The sequence below is a fragment of the Pagrus pagrus genome (genome assembly GCF_965226575.1).
Source record: "Pagrus pagrus genome assembly, chromosome: 23".
NCBI lineage: Eukaryota > Metazoa > Chordata > Actinopteri > Spariformes > Sparidae > Pagrus > Pagrus pagrus.
Genome location: NC_140205.1, coordinates 9,678,356 through 9,698,506, shown reverse-complemented (window position 1 = coordinate 9,698,506; position 20,151 = coordinate 9,678,356). Strand labels below are relative to the sequence as shown.

Genomic DNA, 20,151 nt, shown 5'->3' with positions numbered 1-20,151 from the left:
AAACAGAGGGAGAGCTAGATTATGAACCAGAACATCTGGGACGTATATCTCCCCGGCGCTTCAGTCCTCCTCTCTTGGGCTCATTCACTCCGTTTGGCAAAATGTCGTCGTGACAACACGAGGGCTGCGTATCCATCAAAGATGTACAATGCTTGCTATAATTAGCATAAAACACACACACACACACACACACTTGAGAGACGGAGCCCGCTGAATATTTATGGAGAAAAAGTTCAACAATAGTTCCTGCATCGTTTCGTCTTTTATTTTCCTCTGATCAGATATCGTCACAAGTGCTGGTCCGGATGAATACTCGACATGCACATTGTTACATTATTATTAACATAACACAAACTCAAAGGAACAGATGCAAAGGATAGTGCATTAGGGGCAGGAAAAGAATGATCCGTGGACAACAAAATAGGACTGACTTCTATCAGTAAAAATAGACTTTAATTTTGCTAACAGTGCTGGAGTGAGACGGGATGGGTGCAAGTGTTCTGTGACAGGGGTGTCTCGCATTCTTGTGATCATCCCAGTTTGGTTTTTACTGTCCTTGTTGCGGGCCAAGCTCAGGCCTGCTTGGTCCCTGCTGTCGCTCCAAGATGGCAGACAGTGTCACTTTCCTACATACTCACAGGAGAGATTGACAAACGGTAAGAGAGGTGGGGAAAGGGGGTAAGAAACTAGGGGAAAGGGTGTCTACGTCTCTCTCAGGGTGCTGTGTTCGGTGCCTCTAGTCTGGTACGGTTCGGTTCTCCACAGGGTTTTGAGGGTGTGCTTCTTGGTGCTGACTCATTCCTCACTTCCTCCGCTTCGGTTTGGTCTGTCTGTCTGTCCGTCTGTCAGTCGGTCGATAATAAGTAATCCCACACCATAAGCTCTTCATTGCTTCCGCTTTCGTTCTCCCTCATCCTTAACCCCCGGTCCTCAACTTGTTCTGCAGACAAAAAAAAAAAAAAAAGGAAAAAGTGCATCAGAGAGATGTTAGAGCAAATCAAAAAATCTAAATAGACAGACAAACAGCAGAGAAAGATAGTGTGTCACACAGGAGAGACAGGATGAAAACAAGGAGGCCTGAGAGTCCAATAAAAAGGGAGGACGATGGAGTGAGTTGGACCCGAGGGCAGTGGATTCCATGTTAGCGATAAGTGCAACCACAAATCCCCAGCACTCCCTGTCAATAAGCATTTGAACTGGCCTATTGTGGCTGATGCCACTGGATGAAAACTGCCTGAGAGGACAAGAGTGGAAGAATACAAAAAAAGGAGAAAAAAGGGATTTAAGGGAAGAAATATAAGAAAAAAGAATATATTCTTCCTCACTAGTGTTGTGGATGAAGTAAGTTTGTGTCAGGAGCATTTCATTTCTGCAAAGGAGTTCATTTAGAGTATTATTGATCTGGCCACGAAATGATTATTGACAAAAACAGTCTGTAAAATCCAGGTTAGGACAAGAGATCACTTAAAAGATAAGTCCAGTATATTAGAACTTATTTTGTAGTTGCAGACAACATTTCTGTTGGTTATGATAACACTGTATCTAGAGTAGAAAAACAGCTGAGGTCTGGGAGCAGTGGGACAGTACCATTAGTGTTTCTACTGGTTAAAATCTTTCGGTTTTTACCTCCAAATAATGTAGTTCTCCCATCATCTCATGTCTTTTAGGGAGGCATGTATTTAACTTACTGATTCTGATACCTCAGCTCAGGATATATGCAGATACGCGTACCTCATTGCTCAGTGGACTCATTTCTATGTAAGGGACCATGAGGCCAAAGATTGCTATGGTGCTAAAAACTAACACTGAGACTGAATCAGGGTGTCTGAACATATAAACAAGTCAAATATGAGATGTTCAAAATATTTTACACTTATTTTACACAATATTTTACACACTTTAAGTAAAATCTAAGACCATACTAGTGTTGGAAAAACACATCCAAATGTGTTTATCAATATGAGGAGAAAACACAAAAAACAGCATTGTTGTCCTAAATTGCTTCTGGTTGTCACTGACCAGCTGAACACTGAGGGCCAGATGTAGTGAGGTTTTTGCACCCATTTTTTTTTTTTTTTTTTTTTGGGGTGCAGATGTGACACATTCAGCCGTATTCAACATTTGGTGTATTTAGCAAGCAGAGGCACCAGGCTGGAGCCGCAGTTGGCGTGTCATTTGTGTGAGTGTTGCAAGGAGCTTAAGCTTTTTAAGGGAGGATAGCGCACGTAAAAGGAGGAGATACGTTAACAGAGGTTGATTGCAGTATGTACTATGCTTTGTGCGATGGGATTTACAAAAGCCACTACAAGATTATATGATTGATAATATTAGGAACAATAGTGAAGAATTTATGCTATTATAAATGAACACAGGGAGTTTGAAATTGACCAGCAATGACCTGTAAAAATCACTGCAGGTTCATGCTGCAAGTAAACTTTTTCTTTGTTTTGTCAAGTTATTTTTCTGAGGTTAGCGATCTCACAGAAATCACACCTCTGAGCTGTGTCTACCAGCTTTCCTTCACTGGCAAAGTACATCTGGAGGGCAGACCAGGAGCTGACTCTGAGCTGAAACAATGAGCAGATCCTTTGCTATAAAGTTCTGTAAAGCCGAAGGAGCTGCAGGTTCAGGTGATAATTCTCTGAGCTCAAAATACTAAAAAGTAACCCCCTTTCTAACCCCTGATGTCTAAAAATCTTGAAAGGACAAATTAAATGATTAAAATGTACTTTTTTTCCAACAATTATGATTGAAATGTCGTGTCAAAGATGATGTCCAAGCGGCTATATGAGCCAGCTCCTTTTTTATTCTGATCCTTGAAAACATAACACCCGCCAAAACCACAAACAGGCATCTAGCCTTGGCCCTTTGAGAGTATAAGGGAGATGGAAGGGTCAGTCTAAAAAATGAAGTGGAGAAGTATAAGATAGGGAAGCAAGAGGCAGTCATGCGGCGAGAATATGGAATGAGGAGGCAAGCAGTGGATGGAGAGATCGGCCTCCATGATAAACTCTTTTGCGTGGAGCGAGAGGGAGAGAGAAAGAGACTTTATCTGTCCTTCGACTGCCTCTTCCTCACAGTTTGCTATCTGGACCTGTTAAGTGCTGAATGCATTAGAAATGTGACTAGGGATGACGGGATAGTGGATGGAGGGAGTGAAGGAGGAATGGTGGCAGGGGCACGGAGGCCACAAAAAGAGAGTGAGAGCGGGTCTAAATGTTATCACTCACTGTGATAACGTTAGCTCTGATAAGAACGCTAATTATCAGTGACAATGGCCCGGCTGCCGACAACGCCTCCGTCTTGGTTGACTCCAGTTGAGGGGTCAATATTGTAAAACTGAGATTTGGAGGGATTTGTTTTTTTTTCTTCCCCCCAGCGAGATGCCATCTTAGACATCCCTATCTATACCCAAGGTGCTGCAGTTTTTAGTGGAATTAAAGATTTGAAGGGGAAGGACAAAGAAAGGGGAAAGAGATTTTGCTGTTTGAAAACTGAGCAATGCTATCAAGTGCCTTTGACAGAAAGGTCAAGGAGATGAGAGACGGCGTTTAGAGGGCACGTTTGGATCTTCTGACCTCCACAGGTCAAAGCCATGTCCCTCTGACATTTGTTCTCGACGCGGCTTCCTGCTCAGCTCAGATAAAGCTGTGTAAACATCCTAATCATGAAGTTGCATCAGCTCATATCAATCCTCCTTCATTCCTTCCCCCGTATTTTCTCGGCTGTGTAATTCTGCATATTATTCCTTTAAAGCCTTATCGCGGAACTGTTTTTTTTTTCTTCTTTTTTTGCACCTAATGACTTTAAAAGCAAGTCTTAGACAGATAAGCACAGACGAACAGGAGTGTGCTGTGATTGCCGCAGGGTGATAAACACAAGCGGATTACCATATCGTCTCGGGCTTGCTTGCAAACAATTTACAACATCATAACAGCATCCGGACTGTGAACATACCCTTGCTGAATCTTGACGAGGCTACAGGTAGATTTCTTAAGCGCACACACACACATAGACACGCACACAATGAATAAAACATTGTGCAATTTACATGATGTATAGCTTAAAAATCTGCCAGCATCTGACTTTTAGATCTAATACTAATACCCACGAGAGTGAGCGAGGGAGGCAAAACTCACTTTTCCTCATTTCCGGCAAAACAATGCAAGTGCAAAAAAATCTAATAGAAAAGCTCCATGAATGTAAATTGAGCCTTGTTGGGGCCAATGGATGTTACATACTACAAAGTGAGGGAGGGGGGAATCAGGTTAATATCAACCTGAGTGACATTACTATTACAATACGGCGTGTGACCGTCGGAGACAGAGGGCAAAAAAACATTTGCACTAGGCAATGAAAGGGGAGAGCTCCAGAGAGGACAATGGTATCCAACTAACAGCGGCTACTCCCTTGGTCTTATTACATTAAAACACACACAGAGACAGCCGGGGGAACGCCTGTGTCAGCAGGTATTATGGAAATAGACCGTAAAGGTTTAAACTGGCTATTTAGAAGGAGCTTTATTCAGGCGCCAGTAGTTCATTGGAAATGTTATTCTCCTGTCTAAAAGCAAGGAGCTGGCGCATGTAAATGGATGCTAGTGTGTATGTGTGTGTATATTGTACTAATTCATTTAGACATTTAAAAAGGGAATAGCTGCTCTACTGTAGCTCACACACATCTATAAGCCCAATGACGTATGCTGTGGCTAACACACACATATCAATTCAACTGAAAGCTACACTACAGGATTAGGAGGCGCTACAACTTACATATCATGTCCATGAAGGTGCATGCAAAACCTTGTCGTTCTTTTCAGAGAGGGAAAAATACATTATTCTGGGTGGTATTTTTAAGGAACAGTTCACCCAAAAAATTTCCGCTCACGCCCATATGGATGGAAAGTCAGGTGAGGTTTCGTAGTCCAAAAAACATTTCTGGAGCTTCACAGCAAAACAGAGTTGCAGCATTCTCCTAAACAACTGAAGTAGCAGGGGACTTGTTTTAAAATGCAAAAAAACCCCAACTGAGATAAAAACATAAAATGGCCTCATATAGCTCATCTGACGAAATCTAAGTCTCTGGATTCAACTTTCTATCATCACGGGGTGAGTAGATAATGACAGAAATTATATTTTGGTTGAACTGTTCCTTTAAGAATTCAAGTATTTTCCTCACATGTACAGAGTACAGTTGCAAACAATGAAATGCTCATTCATTTCACTTAACACGCATGCAGTACACATTTGCGTAATATGCACATACAATAACAAGTGTTGCAAATTATTCACATGAGATATGAGAAGTGATAAACAACATAAATCTTGGTTTGGTAAATACGCACCTGCTTGGCGTTGTCGACACACTGTAGGTAAAGGGCTGCTATGTTGGAGCAGTTAAGGGTCTTTCCAGTATTCTCTTTGTAGCATGCGAGGATCTGGCCCTGCAGGTCAGCGCACACAGGATATATCTCATACCGCCTGCAGGGGCGAGAAGGGGAGAGAAGTAGTGTGAAAATGGGGAAAAATATGGTGTTAAAGAGGAAGGAACAGTGTGAGAGATGAGAGTTAAGGGAAAGGGATAAAAGTGTTAAAAGAAAAAAAAATAACTGAGTGGTAAATGTGTGAGTGAGAAAAGAGTCAAGGGTGGACAGAAAATGGAGGAAAAACGGAGAATGGAAGGATTGACAGCATGAGAATGAGATGCAGAAATCAAGAACGAGAGAAGACGAATGAAAAGACACACTGTTGGTTTGGAAAATGAGCAAATCGATTGTCGTTTTTATCACAAGAGAGCCCCTGGACTGTTGGAGCTCACTGAGCTATACTGCAGTCGACAGCGCGTGCACAGCCCCTTGCCTTTTCTATTACTACTGCCATTTCAGTCCACGACACCTAAAGCAAGAATCAACATTACTGTATCTGCCGGGAGGAAGGTCAAAGGCCAATCCATCCTCCACAACCTGCTGTGATGACCATGTCGATTGTATGCATCTCAACGTATTGACTGAGAGGCCACAGGGCTTTCTAAAAACAGTAAGAGGTGTCAAATAGAGCTTCCAACAATGGCTCCATCCCCGGGAAAATGGAGATTCATCAGTGGCATGGGAATAATGGAGGAGAAGTGGGCAAATCAATGTCGAATGCAGAGAAAACAGGAAAAGGACATTGGGTTAATTTAGACGAGTAATTGGGCTTACTTGTTTTGTGATGATGATAATGATGATGAGATTAAAATTACCTGCAAGCTAAGTATACCTTCCTGATGAATTACTCCTTATGTCTTACCATGAAAAAACCCCTTTAAAAAGGCCTTACATAAGCAAGTATTGATCACTCTCCTGTGCTCCAGTGGATCCATGCAATGATGCTCCCTGAGGAGCGTCAACCATTTACATACTGGGTGGCTGTCACCTTGGACTGGCCTAAATGGAAAATTCAATCTTTAAGCATCCAAGAGAAGGTTACTGTTGTAGACTGTGGATGCTAATATGTCTTTAATATGATACGCATCACCAGCTTTGCACGCTCTAACTGTCCTTGAGGTCTGCTGCAGTTTAAGTGCTGCTGTCTTAGCGGGTATGAGCCAGATGCTAGCACTTCTGCGCTAAACTTCAGTGCATTTAAATGGGACTCTTATGTTAGATGTATGCAAGAGTTGGATCCTCAGTCGTGGGATGTACCACCAGTCCTGGTGCCTTGCCCAGTGTTAACTGCTTTTGTCTGCCTCTTCACACACCCCATAAAAATATATAATGATGACACATGCACATGCTAGGGCTATTATGCTAATGGTGGTGTCATCGTTTTGTTCACACCAGTGCTCAGGACACTCCATCTGCCTCACTAAACGCCTTGCGTGAGTGTGAAAAGAGATCCTGCCTGTCAGCAACTCTGGGGATCTCAAAGGAATATTGGGGGTGAAGACGAGCCCCTGTAGTCAGAATCAGATGTTTGATTTGCCCCCCGGAGTGAGAAATTATCCCCCGCTGGATAGAAAGCAGGGGATTGGTCGCATGGGTCATTACCCAGGGTGAAATGCAGCAGGAAGCTGGTGCAGTGAAGATGTGTACATATGTGCGTTGCCACATGGTCATATTTGTTAGGGAGGCTGGAAAAATCTATAGTCCTTGTAAGTGCAGGTCAGTGACAATTTGTGACAACATGAGAGGTGCCAACAGGAGTTTGATTAATCAATACACTTCATCATTCAGCATACAACACGGTGCTTAAAGGCCAAACAGTCAGAAAGGTTCTAGAGCGAGAGAGGAATACTAGATAAAACAAGTCATTTTGGACAACTAACAGAATAGTTAATTTTTGGGAAAGATTTGTACTCGCTGTCTTGCCGAGAGTTAGATGAGAAGATAAGACTGTACTGTACCAAAGACATCTATAAAGATGGACGAGATGTCTCCACTTCCTCACACTGTACAAAAATTAAGCCAAAATATCCCGGATACGGGTGCTACCATATTGCTGTAGTGACTTCAATCATGATGCGACAACCCCTTTAGAGTGCATCAAATAAAGAGTTAAAACCATGACCACCCAAACATACATCATTACAAGAAGATTTTTTATTTAATCACATATAATCATACAATGTACAACAATTAAACTGGTTCTCTGCATTTAACCCATCCCGAGGGAGCAGTGGGCAGCCAGCACACAGCACAGGGCCCAGGGACAAACTCCCTTTGGTCAAGGGCACTGACTGTAGAATAAACCTAATGTACATTTTTGATGGTAGGGGAAAGAGGAGTACCCAGAGGAAACCCATGCAAGAACAGGGAGAACGGGGACAAAAAGCAAAATCCACACAGAAAGCGTCTTAATAGTCTCTTAAAACTACCTAAAAAGAAACCATCATTGGAAGAACTTCGTTTGAAGCGTTTTTTGAGTTTTTAGTTTGGCCCATGACCCATCTGATAACATGTACTGTATGGGGTGGGATTTATGACCCGCCTGCCACCAGGGGATAGATCAAGATGTTTTGGGTTCACTTTTCGCGGTTCCTTTCATGTCGTACAGCTCTATATACAGTCAATACAGCTAACTGGTTGCTGGTTGTAACTTCTATAGTTCCTGCACAGATATGGGAGTTGTATCCAACTTTTTTCTCTCAAATTTTGTTTAAATCCAATGGTTGGTTGCACCACTTTGGGCACAGACCGGAACATTATGCTCTTGGGTGAGGTTCTGCATTTGTGGATCCACTGGGGAGAAATTCAGTCATTTGCTTGGAGGCATGACAAGGCCATTGCTCTGCGTCAGGGTATTGAACGATGACAGCAGCGCTAGCAGAAATCACTGCCATCCAACTCCTATGGATCCTGGCGCTCATTTATTACACCGCCTATGGGCATCTACAGGGACGAGGGAAGCCACATACACCCACTAATTACTTTCTTAAGCGTTCGCGTTAATGCCAGGTGCATCCTGCTGATACAAACCACGGTGTTTATCACCAGTAATGGCCTCTGAGAGGGAGAGAAAGGAGGACAGAGGAAGGGAGGGGGAAAGAGGGTGAGGTAGGGTAGAAATGAGGAGCGTTTCTTGATGAGCAACTAGACAGTGGTACTTCTATTTTTGCTTGCTCTCTGGTTCTCTCTGTAGGGAAGGGGCTGAGACAGTGGTTGAGTTAATCATGGAGACAATAACACTGTCACACACACTCTGTGGCGGCACGCTGCATCCTCTATCATCTATCATTAAGATTAACATTAAGTTCCTGCCACCAACCACACGGAGCCGGTAGGGTAGGACTACAAACCTCCCTCCTCTCTTTAGTTTTACATTCGGTGCCCTCGTGTCATTTACAATGCTTTGCTGCAGGGTAACTAGATGCAAAAACGATAGACATAACCATGACAACATTACCCTGTTTTACCTTTGATGTATAAAAGTTACCCAAATGTTTAGCTTCAAAAATATAAAGTCATGAACTAAAATATAGCAAAGCAAAGAATTTACATGCAACATGCTTGAATGTCATCATTTCTACCTGACAAGTGAAGCTTTTTGTTTTCCATGTCGGTTTTGGCCTCAAGTATAACCAAATGTTTCCAGGCTGGTTATGGTAATACACTCTAGTTATTGTACTCAGCTTTAGGCAAGCCAGGGGGGATTCTGATCCTTGGACTGAATAACAATTTGCACAATACCGCCGAACATGCAGTAGCAATATCAAATACCACAAAAAACAAGTCAAACATGAGGTTATTAATGTTGAATTCAGTGCAGGACACAGGGCTAATTATCGGCAGTAAGATGCTGCAGAGACACAGTAGAATCCTCTACTGCGGGAATCATACAGGATAATTATAAATACCAGCCAAAAAACTATAAATCATCCTGTTCCCATGTAACCTGAGCAGTAAGGCATTAATAAATATCAGGACTGTATCACATTCCCAAAAGCTTTTTTGGTCATGTTTAAATGATTTACAGGAATTAAAAAAAAATAAGAGGTGAAGCCCAGAGGCATTTTGATGTTTTTCAGTCTGTCTGAATGTAGAATTTGAGTTTTTGGTTAACTCCTTTGCCTTTTTACCCTTATTTTAATGATGCAATGTCAAACGTGTGACCCCTCATCAAATGGTGCATGTCCATGAGCTGTGGGTGGCTCAAATACATTTTTGATTTGAATATTTTTTAGCAGGCTTGAGGATTTAAAACTACACAGAATTTAACAGAGAAAAATATGGAAAACACCATTTCTTTTGACCTCTAACCAAGCAAAAAAGGCTGCTGTTCTTTACTCGAACACTCATCACTCAACATGGACAGATAAACACACGCACAGGCAAAAATTTTAATCTTACAGTATAAATGTCTATACACACTCATCAATAGATCCTTCTACAGGTTACAGAAGCAGCCGTTTCCAATAAATGTCCTGCAAACCCTCCTTTTGCTCCTTCTCTTCCTTTTACTGCTCTCTCCTTTATTCCCTCCCTCAATCCCCAGAGGTTCATGGGATATTTAATAAAACCCCATGTGGCGGGGGACTCTGAAACAAATATAGACATCTAGCCAGATACAGTTGGTTATTACTGCACTATACATGTCTGTGTGTGCTGCACCCCTGTACCCCAGAGACAGTAAATCTAAACAGTCATATAGGGGTCTTGCCTCGTGCCACCAGTAGCAGTAAAGGTCTCTATAACAACACCTTATCCACCACACGCACACACACACACACACCGATCACGTCCCTATTGCCTTGATCTACTGATAGGAATGAAAGGGAGGAGCACGGTTTGTTTAGATATCTACATTACAGTTTCTCTGCCCTGCGTCATAAATCACTGCGCAGATAGACAAAAAGAGAGAATGGGAAAGGGACAGAGAGGAGGGGGGATGCTCTAGAGAAAAAAAAATGCTTTATTAGAGAAAGTGAGACAGAGAAGAGAGCGTGGAGCAGAAGAGAAGAAGATGTAGGAGAAGCAGAAGGAGACCCTCCAAGAAACACTCCTGAAGCTCTCTGCTTGCTTCCTTTTATCCCTTTAGGAGAGAACAGAAAAGGTTGAGAGGAGGGGCAGAAATGATATGAGAGGGTGAATGTGTCCCATTTAACATGTAGTAAAGCAGAACAGATTACCTGCTCACTCCCTCTCACTGTCTGTCCCCCTCCTCAAGGTGTCCTTATATCATTTAATGCAATCCCTTCTTTCAAGCCACCCGCTGCTAAAGTCAGCACATTTCCATGGAGGGGAACATATTCGAATAGGTTTATTGCTACGGCTACATTCTTCAAAGAACATATTGACCGCAAGCTGGCGGACGTATTGAGATCGATGTTGGGATTTTCATACAATATGCATGTGTTACGCCAATAGACTGGGGGAGCATCAGTGTCAGTGCATTTTTCAAACCAACATATATTGACCATGACTACTATCTGCTGTAGAAATGTAGAGCCGTGCACTAAAATGACATTCATAGATCTCTGTTAGGGATACAACATGCTTCAATACTTGAACAAAGTGCGACACGCATCTGGAAACATGTACGTCCATCTGTCATAATTTGAGACACATTACAACTCTGAGCAAAGACACACACATATGGGGACTTGCAGGCTTGCAGACACTGTCCATTCCAATACTCGATAGCAGTAACTATCCCCTGCAAAAAGAATTACAGATTACAGCACAGACTGCCTCCAGAGGGTTGTTGTAAAAGTTTTTACTCCATCTGCAGCAGAAGCACCGCTTTCTTCCTTTGACATTCTAACATAGCAGGAAGTGGATGAGAAATGACAGCAAAAAAAGCGAACAAGGATAATTAAAACTGATATGAGTGTGTTAAAATTAATTAAGAAACTGTAACAAAACACATCTGGAGCTAATCATCTGATCATTGGTGGATAGGAAAATGTCTTTGTCCTTATTAAGGCTGGATGTCATTTAAAAACTTTCCATACTTGAGCCAAAACAATACTATGAGGTTTGGTTAACCCATTCACCAGAACAACAAAAACAATCACAGATATGTTGAAACTTTTCATTTCTTTAGATTAAATTTTCTATTTTCATACGCCGTGCTTGTGATCTAGTTATGTTCAGGCACATAAACCACTTGGTAACAGGTTAGGAAAAGATTATGTTTTGGCTTGAAATACCAGTTTTGGTTGCCAAAAACACTGCTGGAGGTGTCCCAGTTTCCAGTCAACGTATCTGTTTTTTGTCTGCACAAACATGGTTGAGAATTGTACCAAGGTCTCCGCAAAGGTCAATGAATCAGTGGTTTGCAGAAATGTAAACTTCCAACATTGTATTCTGGGACTGGGCTGGATTTGATACAAATACAGTACCCACATTTATTTTTGAAACGTCATAGTTTCTTCAAAGCCCTTGTTTGGCTTGACCGCAGCAAAGCGATGCCATCTCTATAAATGGGAAAGTGATGAAGTTACAGCATTGGTCGGTCGCTTGTTGGAGTTTCCCAATTGGCCATTGCTCTTTCAAATTAATAGACTTGACAGTTCCCAATAGCATATTGACCACACATGCATCTAGGCATATGGACAGCAGTCTTGTTTCATTTAACAGTGGAGCAGTTTGTTGTCGGGTTGGAGGTTGATTCGCCACAAACCGCTCCTGATGATCATTTAACATAAAAACAACTCTCAATGTTTGTTCTCAATGTTGTTTAATGTTAAGTCTATTCTAAGCTAGACCTTTTCCTGAATAAAACTCTCCAAAACTGGCAACTTTGACCAAAAACCAACTTTGGTTCTTCATAGTCTTTGATTTTGTTCATTTGCTGTTGTTGTTCTCTTTTGGTGGGAATATCCGTTATGTAAGTTAATTTTTTTGCCAAGCAACCCTATCCTATCCTAAAATGAAGCCATTTGGTGTGCCACACATGGTTTACTGGGCTTCTCATTCCATCATGATCAAAAGCACTTTACCAAGAGAAGGTAGAAGCAATTTTATAGTCTGATTTGGTTAGATTCCACACATGTTGCCAGTATTTATCTCCCCCAAACTCTAACTCTGACTCTACACACACATACATAAGCTCCATCGACAGTATGGATTACACCCGCCTGCCACCAGATTGAATTCCCAATCACCACATTGTCTATTTATCATCATTTGGGTCCACTTAGGGGTTAATAGGGTTAAGGGGCGGGTGCCAGTTCCCCCTTAAAAAGCCCTCATGTTCTCTCTAGTTAAGGCAGGCGTCAGTACCGAGGGGGGGTAAATAAATACAAATGATCCAGTTAAGGAGAAAAATGACACACATTTCGCTCACGCTGCTTTTTAAAAGCAGACCTGAGTGACCCCCTGCAGTGAAATCCATCAGCATGGATAAGAGATTGAATGAGAGAGAGAGCGAGAGTGAGAGAGGAAGGGACAGAGAGAGAGAGACAGAATGAAGTGTGAGGGATAAAAGACTGCTAAAAAATAGAGAGCTAGAGAGAGAGAGCGTATGAGTGAGTGAACAGACGATAATAAAGAGGGAGTGAGAGAGATTTAAATTAAGACAGAAAACACTGTTCCTAAGTGAGCAGTGAGGGAGACAAAGAAGGATGAACGCATGAGAGGAGAAAGAAGGCGGGTGTATGTCCTCACTGACCCCTCTTCAAGTACGCTCTTACAAGTGGACGGTTGTCTGGCCTCAAGCAGAGGAAGACAAACATATGTTAAAAAATGCAGCTAAAAGACGTTCACTGTTTCAGGGATCCTTATTTGTGAGAGACACCTTGAAATTATGAGGTTCATCCGCAACGGTCAAGGAGTGGCAGTGCTTTGTGATTGGTGAATACGCTTTGAGCATTTTCTGAACATCCAAGAAATTCTACATGTCAGTTCTTTTCTGTTCCATCAATCATGTCATAGGTGATGTTCACTATATGAAAAAAACAACAAGCAATAAAAGCTGTGAGTGGGTTTCCTACTCATTTCCAATGCAGCAAAATCACTAAACCAGCCACTAAAAGGTGTGTATGTGCATTGCGCATCCATGTGTGCGCCCACGCAGGTCTCTCGGATCGTGTGTGCTTTTTGCAGCCAGCACAGCAAAGCTCTTAAGGCCGAAAGAAGAGCTTTTAAAGCAGTTATTGACTTCTGTCTCCTCGGCTGACCACCATCTTGTCCCTGCGCCCGGGTTGCCTAGCTACCGAATTGTGGTTCGCCTTCACCTGACCGAGAGGTCAAAGCTCTGCTCAGTCTGTCCCGCCTCACAGACGACGACTACTTTATAGAAAAACACCTCTGCAACTTCCACCTGCTAAATTATTTCCTGTCATTTTAAGTAATTAAAAGCGCTGCCTGGCTCAAATTAAACGTCAATATTTCATTACCTTATTTATTTTGGGACATCAGTATTATTCCCTTAAACAAACAAGAGCGCTGCCAAGAATGTGGAAAGCCTCTACCTGCCTCTACACCTTATTTACATTTCGTAGCAGCAGGGTGGATTTTGCAGGGAACTTGCTGGATTTTCTCCAGCGTATTTGTCCTCTTTATTAATGTGAAAGATAAAACAAATGCACAGCGCTGTTGCCTCATCCTGCAATGCTTTGTTACAGGGCTAACTGTTCGATTGCGTAAGGTTGCATGGGATTTTTCTGATGCAAAAATTCATGTTGTGATTTTTTTTTGTACACAACGTTCATGACCAGAAGCAGTGGTTTGTAGAAAATTAGGGAATTGTGGTTGGTAAACTTAAGTGATACTATTGGCTCTTTGTTTGTTGTAAATAAACCAGAGTATCACAGTATATTTGACAAAAAAAACGCTGCACTGAAAACTTAATCACCAAGAGGTTTGCTGGTAATTCTTCGCAATATATTCACGTATATGATATAGCAGATGAGGAGTTGTTTTAGATGTTTATGATTATAAGGGGTTGAAAGATGGATGAGTGGGCCCTACTTTCTCCCACATTGTGTGGCGAAGACAGACTGTCAGGTGTGGTCTCTTGACCGCGACAGCACGGCACACCAGTGTTATGAAGAAAAACAACGAGCCATTTACATTCAACAAGTTTTGCTCCACGCCTCCTCATTTCCACCTTTTTGCATGTGTGTGTGCGGAGAGATGAAGCGTGAACTGCAGCGGCTGTTATTGTCGACTGGATTAAATTAAAAAAAGATTTATTCAAAAGAGCTAAAAAATAAACAACAGACAAAGGGAGTGAGCGTGTAGCCTGAGGGAGGAGAGGAGTGACAGTGAAGTGACAGACTAAAATGAGATTTTATTCTCTATGGCCGAGTGTATAGGGAAGAAACGGAAAATGTGCGCCTTAGACACACTTGTGCACTCTCTGGCGCAAAACACAAAAGCGTGAAAGTACACAGCCGTTTTTGATCTTATCACAGATCTCACCATCAAGGCTGGAAGCTTAGAGGAATCCAAGTTATGAGACCTGAGGTGGGGGATGGAGACATAAGAGATGATGGTCTCAATCCTTCAGCATTACAGAGCCTTGTCAGACTGACTCATTCACCGTTTTAACATCTCCCTGTCCCATCCCAATTCTGCAGGGAACCTGGACAAACAGTGACAGTGACCAGCTTCAACAAAGAAGCCCAAAGCCCCACCAAAGGTTAGCACTGACAGCAGGCTTAGGACTACGCCACCGTTCTTTCATTCTCCATTCCATCTTTTCGCATAATCTCACATCTATCATTTTCCTCCACGCCTGTCAGCTTGCAATTCAAACGAAAGCCCCAGTGGGTCACTGCAGCCAGAGGAGAGACAGCGCACACACAGTCCTAAGGAGATATCCACATGTGAGCACACTCGAATTCATTCATCGTGTCATACGAAAGCACACATGCACGTGCACCCTTACATACATGTGGTGCAGTAAAGGTCACACATTCAGCACTGGACAGCGTGATAATGCATCAGACTTGGATAAACAACTAGTGGTGAAGGTGGCAGGATATAAATCAGGCGCAGGGAGAGAGGGCCTCCTTTCCGCAGGCGACTGGGAACTCTTATCTTCAGTTAGTGTCACAGGGAAAGTGAATAAAAGCTTTGGTGCTACGTGTCTGACTAACACACTGTCTCATTATGTTATGTGTTACATGTTGCGTATATTTACGTATTCATGGGAGAAATGTTCACTGGCCTGTTGTCTAGGTCTTTGGGAGGAGTAGATGATTCATGGCGATGCATTTCAGACACTAGAGGAGCCTTTTTTACCAACCGGAGTGTATCTCTAAAGCCTGGATGTTGGTGTTGAAGCTTGACCTCTTTTTATGGCGTAACTTTACATTTCTTTAGGTTCAATTTTGAATTTTATGTTGTGACAACGCTGTGCTAATAGTCTCGTCAGGTTTAGGCACAAAAACCACTCGGTTAGGGTGAGGAAAAGATCATTTTTTGGTTCTGTCATTCATACTCACTTAAAATTATTCACATGTGCATTATTTTGTGGTGAAAAACAATACAAAAAATAAATGTTTAGCTTCTTATGGCGCCACTTCTTTGAAGCACAATGTCAATTGTCTTCTTATATTAGTATTTTTCTGGATTTTTGTCGAAAATCATGGTTGTGAGTAAGTGTGAAAGAATCCAGATGTGTGTATGTCTCTTCAAATAAGGTCACAGTGATGCAGTGGCATTCTGGTTGGAGAGCTCCATCATTCTCTGGCGGGAATACTGCAGCAGAACAGCAGGGGACAGCTGTACTGCACACGTAAGCAAACAACTACACTTATACACAATCTCACACACTCATACAACCTTCCCTCCCTTGAGTACCTACCTCTCACACTTTAATTTATTTCTTTCAACATCGCCAAAGAAAAATGACCATGCTGTACCACTGCGATGAATGGAAAATGCGCACACTGGCTACTTGCTGAAGCCCATTTGTAAATTAAATGGTTACCTATTGTATATACATTCCATAAATTGCCCAAAAAGCTTATGCTAATAAAGAGAGACACACTGAAAAGGGTGACACAGGAGTGAAATCATCAGTGTAAGTCAACTGAATAATTTGGTGCTACCAAGAATGTCTTGTCCCCTTCCTGTTCAAATCACAGTAATTATTTCCCATGTTGACTATAAGTGAGTGTAAAAACAGACCCTGCATAGAGCTATGATGCATACATTCCTCCCAAATCCCATTCACCTTGGGACCTGATTTGTCTATCTCGTCTCCATTTGAATGTCACAAAGTAATGACAGGTTTGTCCAATGGAAATCTGACCAATTCCCAACAGAAACTGTACATTCAAGCAGCCCAACAGTTCTAATTAAAACTTCCAAAAGCACGTACAGTACAGTATATGGATGCTACAACCCTTGACAGACAGCCTGCTCTGGTCCCACACATCGTCTTCTCCCCTATAATAAACCGTAGCCTAATATCAGCCCTAACACTAATCAATCCCTGGAGTACTATCACTCTCTTTACAGTGGCACTAACACGAGCTAGAGTGGGGAAATGAAGACATTCTAATAAGAAAGATGTCATCTCGCACACTTTATAACATCCTCACATTAACATATCAAATGTTAATTCTATCAAGTACGGATAAGGCCCTGGATTTTCTTTCTTTCTTTCTTTCTTTCTTTCTTTCTTTTTATCTCTGGGGGACATTTTCAACTTTGAGGAAATCAAAAGCCTGTGTGAGACAAAAAATATTTCCTTTTATTATTCAAAAGAGGCCGCAGATAGCATCTTATCTCAGTAGGGTCTCTGTCATAAGAGAGAGAGGGAGAGAGGGAGAGAGAGCTTTGAGGAAAGGCATCCGCGCTATGTTCACAAAAGATGTTCAAACGTACGAGTACAAACAAACATACACCATCATGCATGAACTCACACACATAAACAAGGATGAGCCAAACACGCCCTGTTAAATCCAATTAACCCTCTGCTCTGCTCTGATCCCCTCAATGCATCCCTGCCCCTGTCTTGTAACACCAGACCTTCCCGCCATTTCATTAGCACACACACACACACACACACACACACACACACACAGACACACACACAGACACACACACACACACCCTCCCTCCCCTGCTACCTTTCCACAATTGCAACCCCGTCACAACCCTGCTAATGCACCTCCTATAATCCAATCAGCCAATCACTGCTCTTCATGCAAAGGCCTGTGTCACATGACTACCAGCACGCCGTTAGCTCGACGTTCGCTTGCAGTTAGCACTGTCATTTGGCACTAATGTTATTCCAGTGATTTTTTTTTTTTTCTTTAATGTGATTTGGGAAGTCTGAGCTCCAGCTTCCACGAGTCTAGCGCTAAACCCCTGATGGGCTAGGCTAATCAGTTTCCAGCATTTCTAAGGGAGACAATGATCCCAGTGTTAGCGCTGGCTAATGACAAGCTAACACAATTAGCCTAGCCTCCCTGGAGGAGTGCTCAGAGCCAGGGCCCATTCTTGCCCCACCTCCCATAGGCTCCTCATCCACTTTCCCTACATTACTATGGAGCCTAATGGCCTCTTATTAAGAAGACAGATGGAACACGAATGGGGAGGGATTCTGCACGTCTTGAGTTACACATATGTGTGTTGGATATGCGCTACATCCATGACTGCTTGCTTAATATTACATCCTCTGTCGATAGTTCCAATGAAGTAACCATTGTTTACATTGCAAGGTGTGGCTGTCAAATGCATTTAGAGGATAGCGTAACACTATCAGAGTAATGACCATACATGGTCTTGGAGTTCAAGACTAGTGGTTCATACTTTGCAATACAAGAAAGGGCAAAATAGTCTACAGCATGGAGGATTTCTCATACGTTGTGTCTTGATGTACGTAATGCTACACATCTTATAAAACTGCTACAAATGATTTGATAATCCTATTTGACCCAGGTCTTGTAGAAAATTCAGTTTTACAGAATAAATGATACTCTTCTAACACCGGGAAATTAAAAGAGCACAAGAAAAGCCCCGTCAGTTATCATCAACATGAGATCAGGCTTATCAGTGAACCACCATCATCAACATCAGCTAATGGGTCGGGCTAATGGTTCTGATTGAACGACGAAGGTTAGAATGTGGGTAGCATAATTCAATCGCATGTTCACTGGTCCAGATGGACTTCTAATCTTCAATGATTGGATAATTGTAGATAGTTCACATGAAGCCTACCAAGATCTCCAAATAAATACCTACTATGCAAGACAAAAAAAAATTCTTTTATTGTGAAAAAAACATAAAAAAAACAAAACAAAAACAAGCAAGCAACAATGAAAGTTCTTTTTTTTTTCAAGCTAAATGTAAACAATATGTGGGAAAAAACCCTCTTGGTATGTGATTTAAACCCTTCAATCTACTTTGGATCGACTGTGTTAACTTACTTGAACTTGGCATTCACTTGGTCGGCAGCTTTATGGTAGTTATCTGTGGTGACCTTGTAGAACTGAGCGCTCTGCAGACAGAGAGACAGAGAGAAAAGCCAGTGAGTGAGACAAATGCAAGAAAATGTGATGTTATCTCTTATATAAAAACAGTCCATCCAATTTCATTCACATCTTCCCTGCTTTCAGGTTGCAGCTATTTAGGCAAAAAGCAACATTTCAGCAAAGAAATGCCTCTTAACAGCTCAGATCTGATATAGTCCAGTACAGTGCAGCCGAACCTGCACAGCCCTGACTCATCTAACAACACTCAAACTCTATTAAAACTTAATGGAGAGGGATATTAGGGGCACAGCTCTATTACCAGTAGGGCTTATTGTCCACAACATGGATGCTAACTTTGTGACCTGTAATGTAAGTGGGGAGTATATTTGTAGATATAAACTCTGCACCGATGAAAAACATTTATTCAATATTGTTTTGTGTGTGTGTGGCTGTGCACCATGCATGTGTGCCTCTCTGTGAGAGAGTGTGAATTATAGGTGCACGTTTATGTGTGCGTTTGTGCTTATCCTCCCACAAACGACTGCTGTAATAACAGGCAGCAATCTTGCAAGGTCAGAGGGTCGCTAGTCAACAACGTGCAGACCACCGGTCATAATCCCCCGGTGACCCATAGCAAATGGACCCATAGTTGGACCCCTCAACCTGAATTACCTCCTCAAACACGGCCATGTTAACCGAGCTCCTATACCATTTATACCACTCGAGGAAAATGTGTTTTGTCAGCCCTCAGAGGCTGTTCTGCACATTTATGATCAAATGGTGAGAGGTTGTAAAGTGTGATGGATGGCTTGATTGAGAGGTGTATGAGGTTTGATCCAGGGGCAATATTAAGGAATATCTACCCATGCCAATGTTAAAGGGCTCCACTTTAATAAAAGTAAAACTTGCACTTGATAATGTTCTTTACACTTTGTGTACACTTTGTGTACACTTGGTTTTGTGCCATTTCCTCTTGGCTTAACGTTGCGCTACACAATGCGCTTAGTAACTGTGTGGTAATATGTCTGCTGGTCATTTTTGATATTTTTTGGGAGTGTCCTAATATTTCTTCTTACTGCATAGACTAGGTAAAAGAGATCAGATCAGTAATCAGCTAGGAGGATGATTTTTTATTTTAGTTTTATGTATTCGGAAACGTGCCAAGTGGGCCTAAAAAGCAGGACAGAAATTTATTACAAATGCTACTAGCTGGTAGTTAAAAAGCAATTACGAGGAAATGGCTGAGTAAAGAGTTCAACACTCCCTGAATGGATAGAAATATTTCAGGAAATTTAT

General features: G+C 42.0%; 1 protein-coding gene across 5 annotated transcripts in view; it reads right to left on the bottom strand.

The window, feature by feature from the left end:
- Window positions 1-243: 243 nt before the first annotated feature.
- The window catches only part of chchd3a (coiled-coil-helix-coiled-coil-helix domain containing 3a), a 72,465-nt gene continuing 52,557 nt past the window's right edge, over window positions 244-20,151 (bottom strand). For all 5 annotated transcript variants that reach the window (XM_084346226.1, XM_084346227.1, XM_084346228.1 and 2 more), the window contains 3 exons: window positions 18,811-18,881; window positions 5,345-5,480; window positions 244-940 (listed from right to left, as the gene is read on the bottom strand). In XM_084346226.1, the coding sequence (XP_084202352.1) occupies window positions 917-940; window positions 5,345-5,480; window positions 18,811-18,881 (231 nt within the window). In that variant the 3' untranslated portion in view covers window positions 244-916. The remainder of the gene's footprint in view (window positions 941-5,344; window positions 5,481-18,810; window positions 18,882-20,151) is intronic.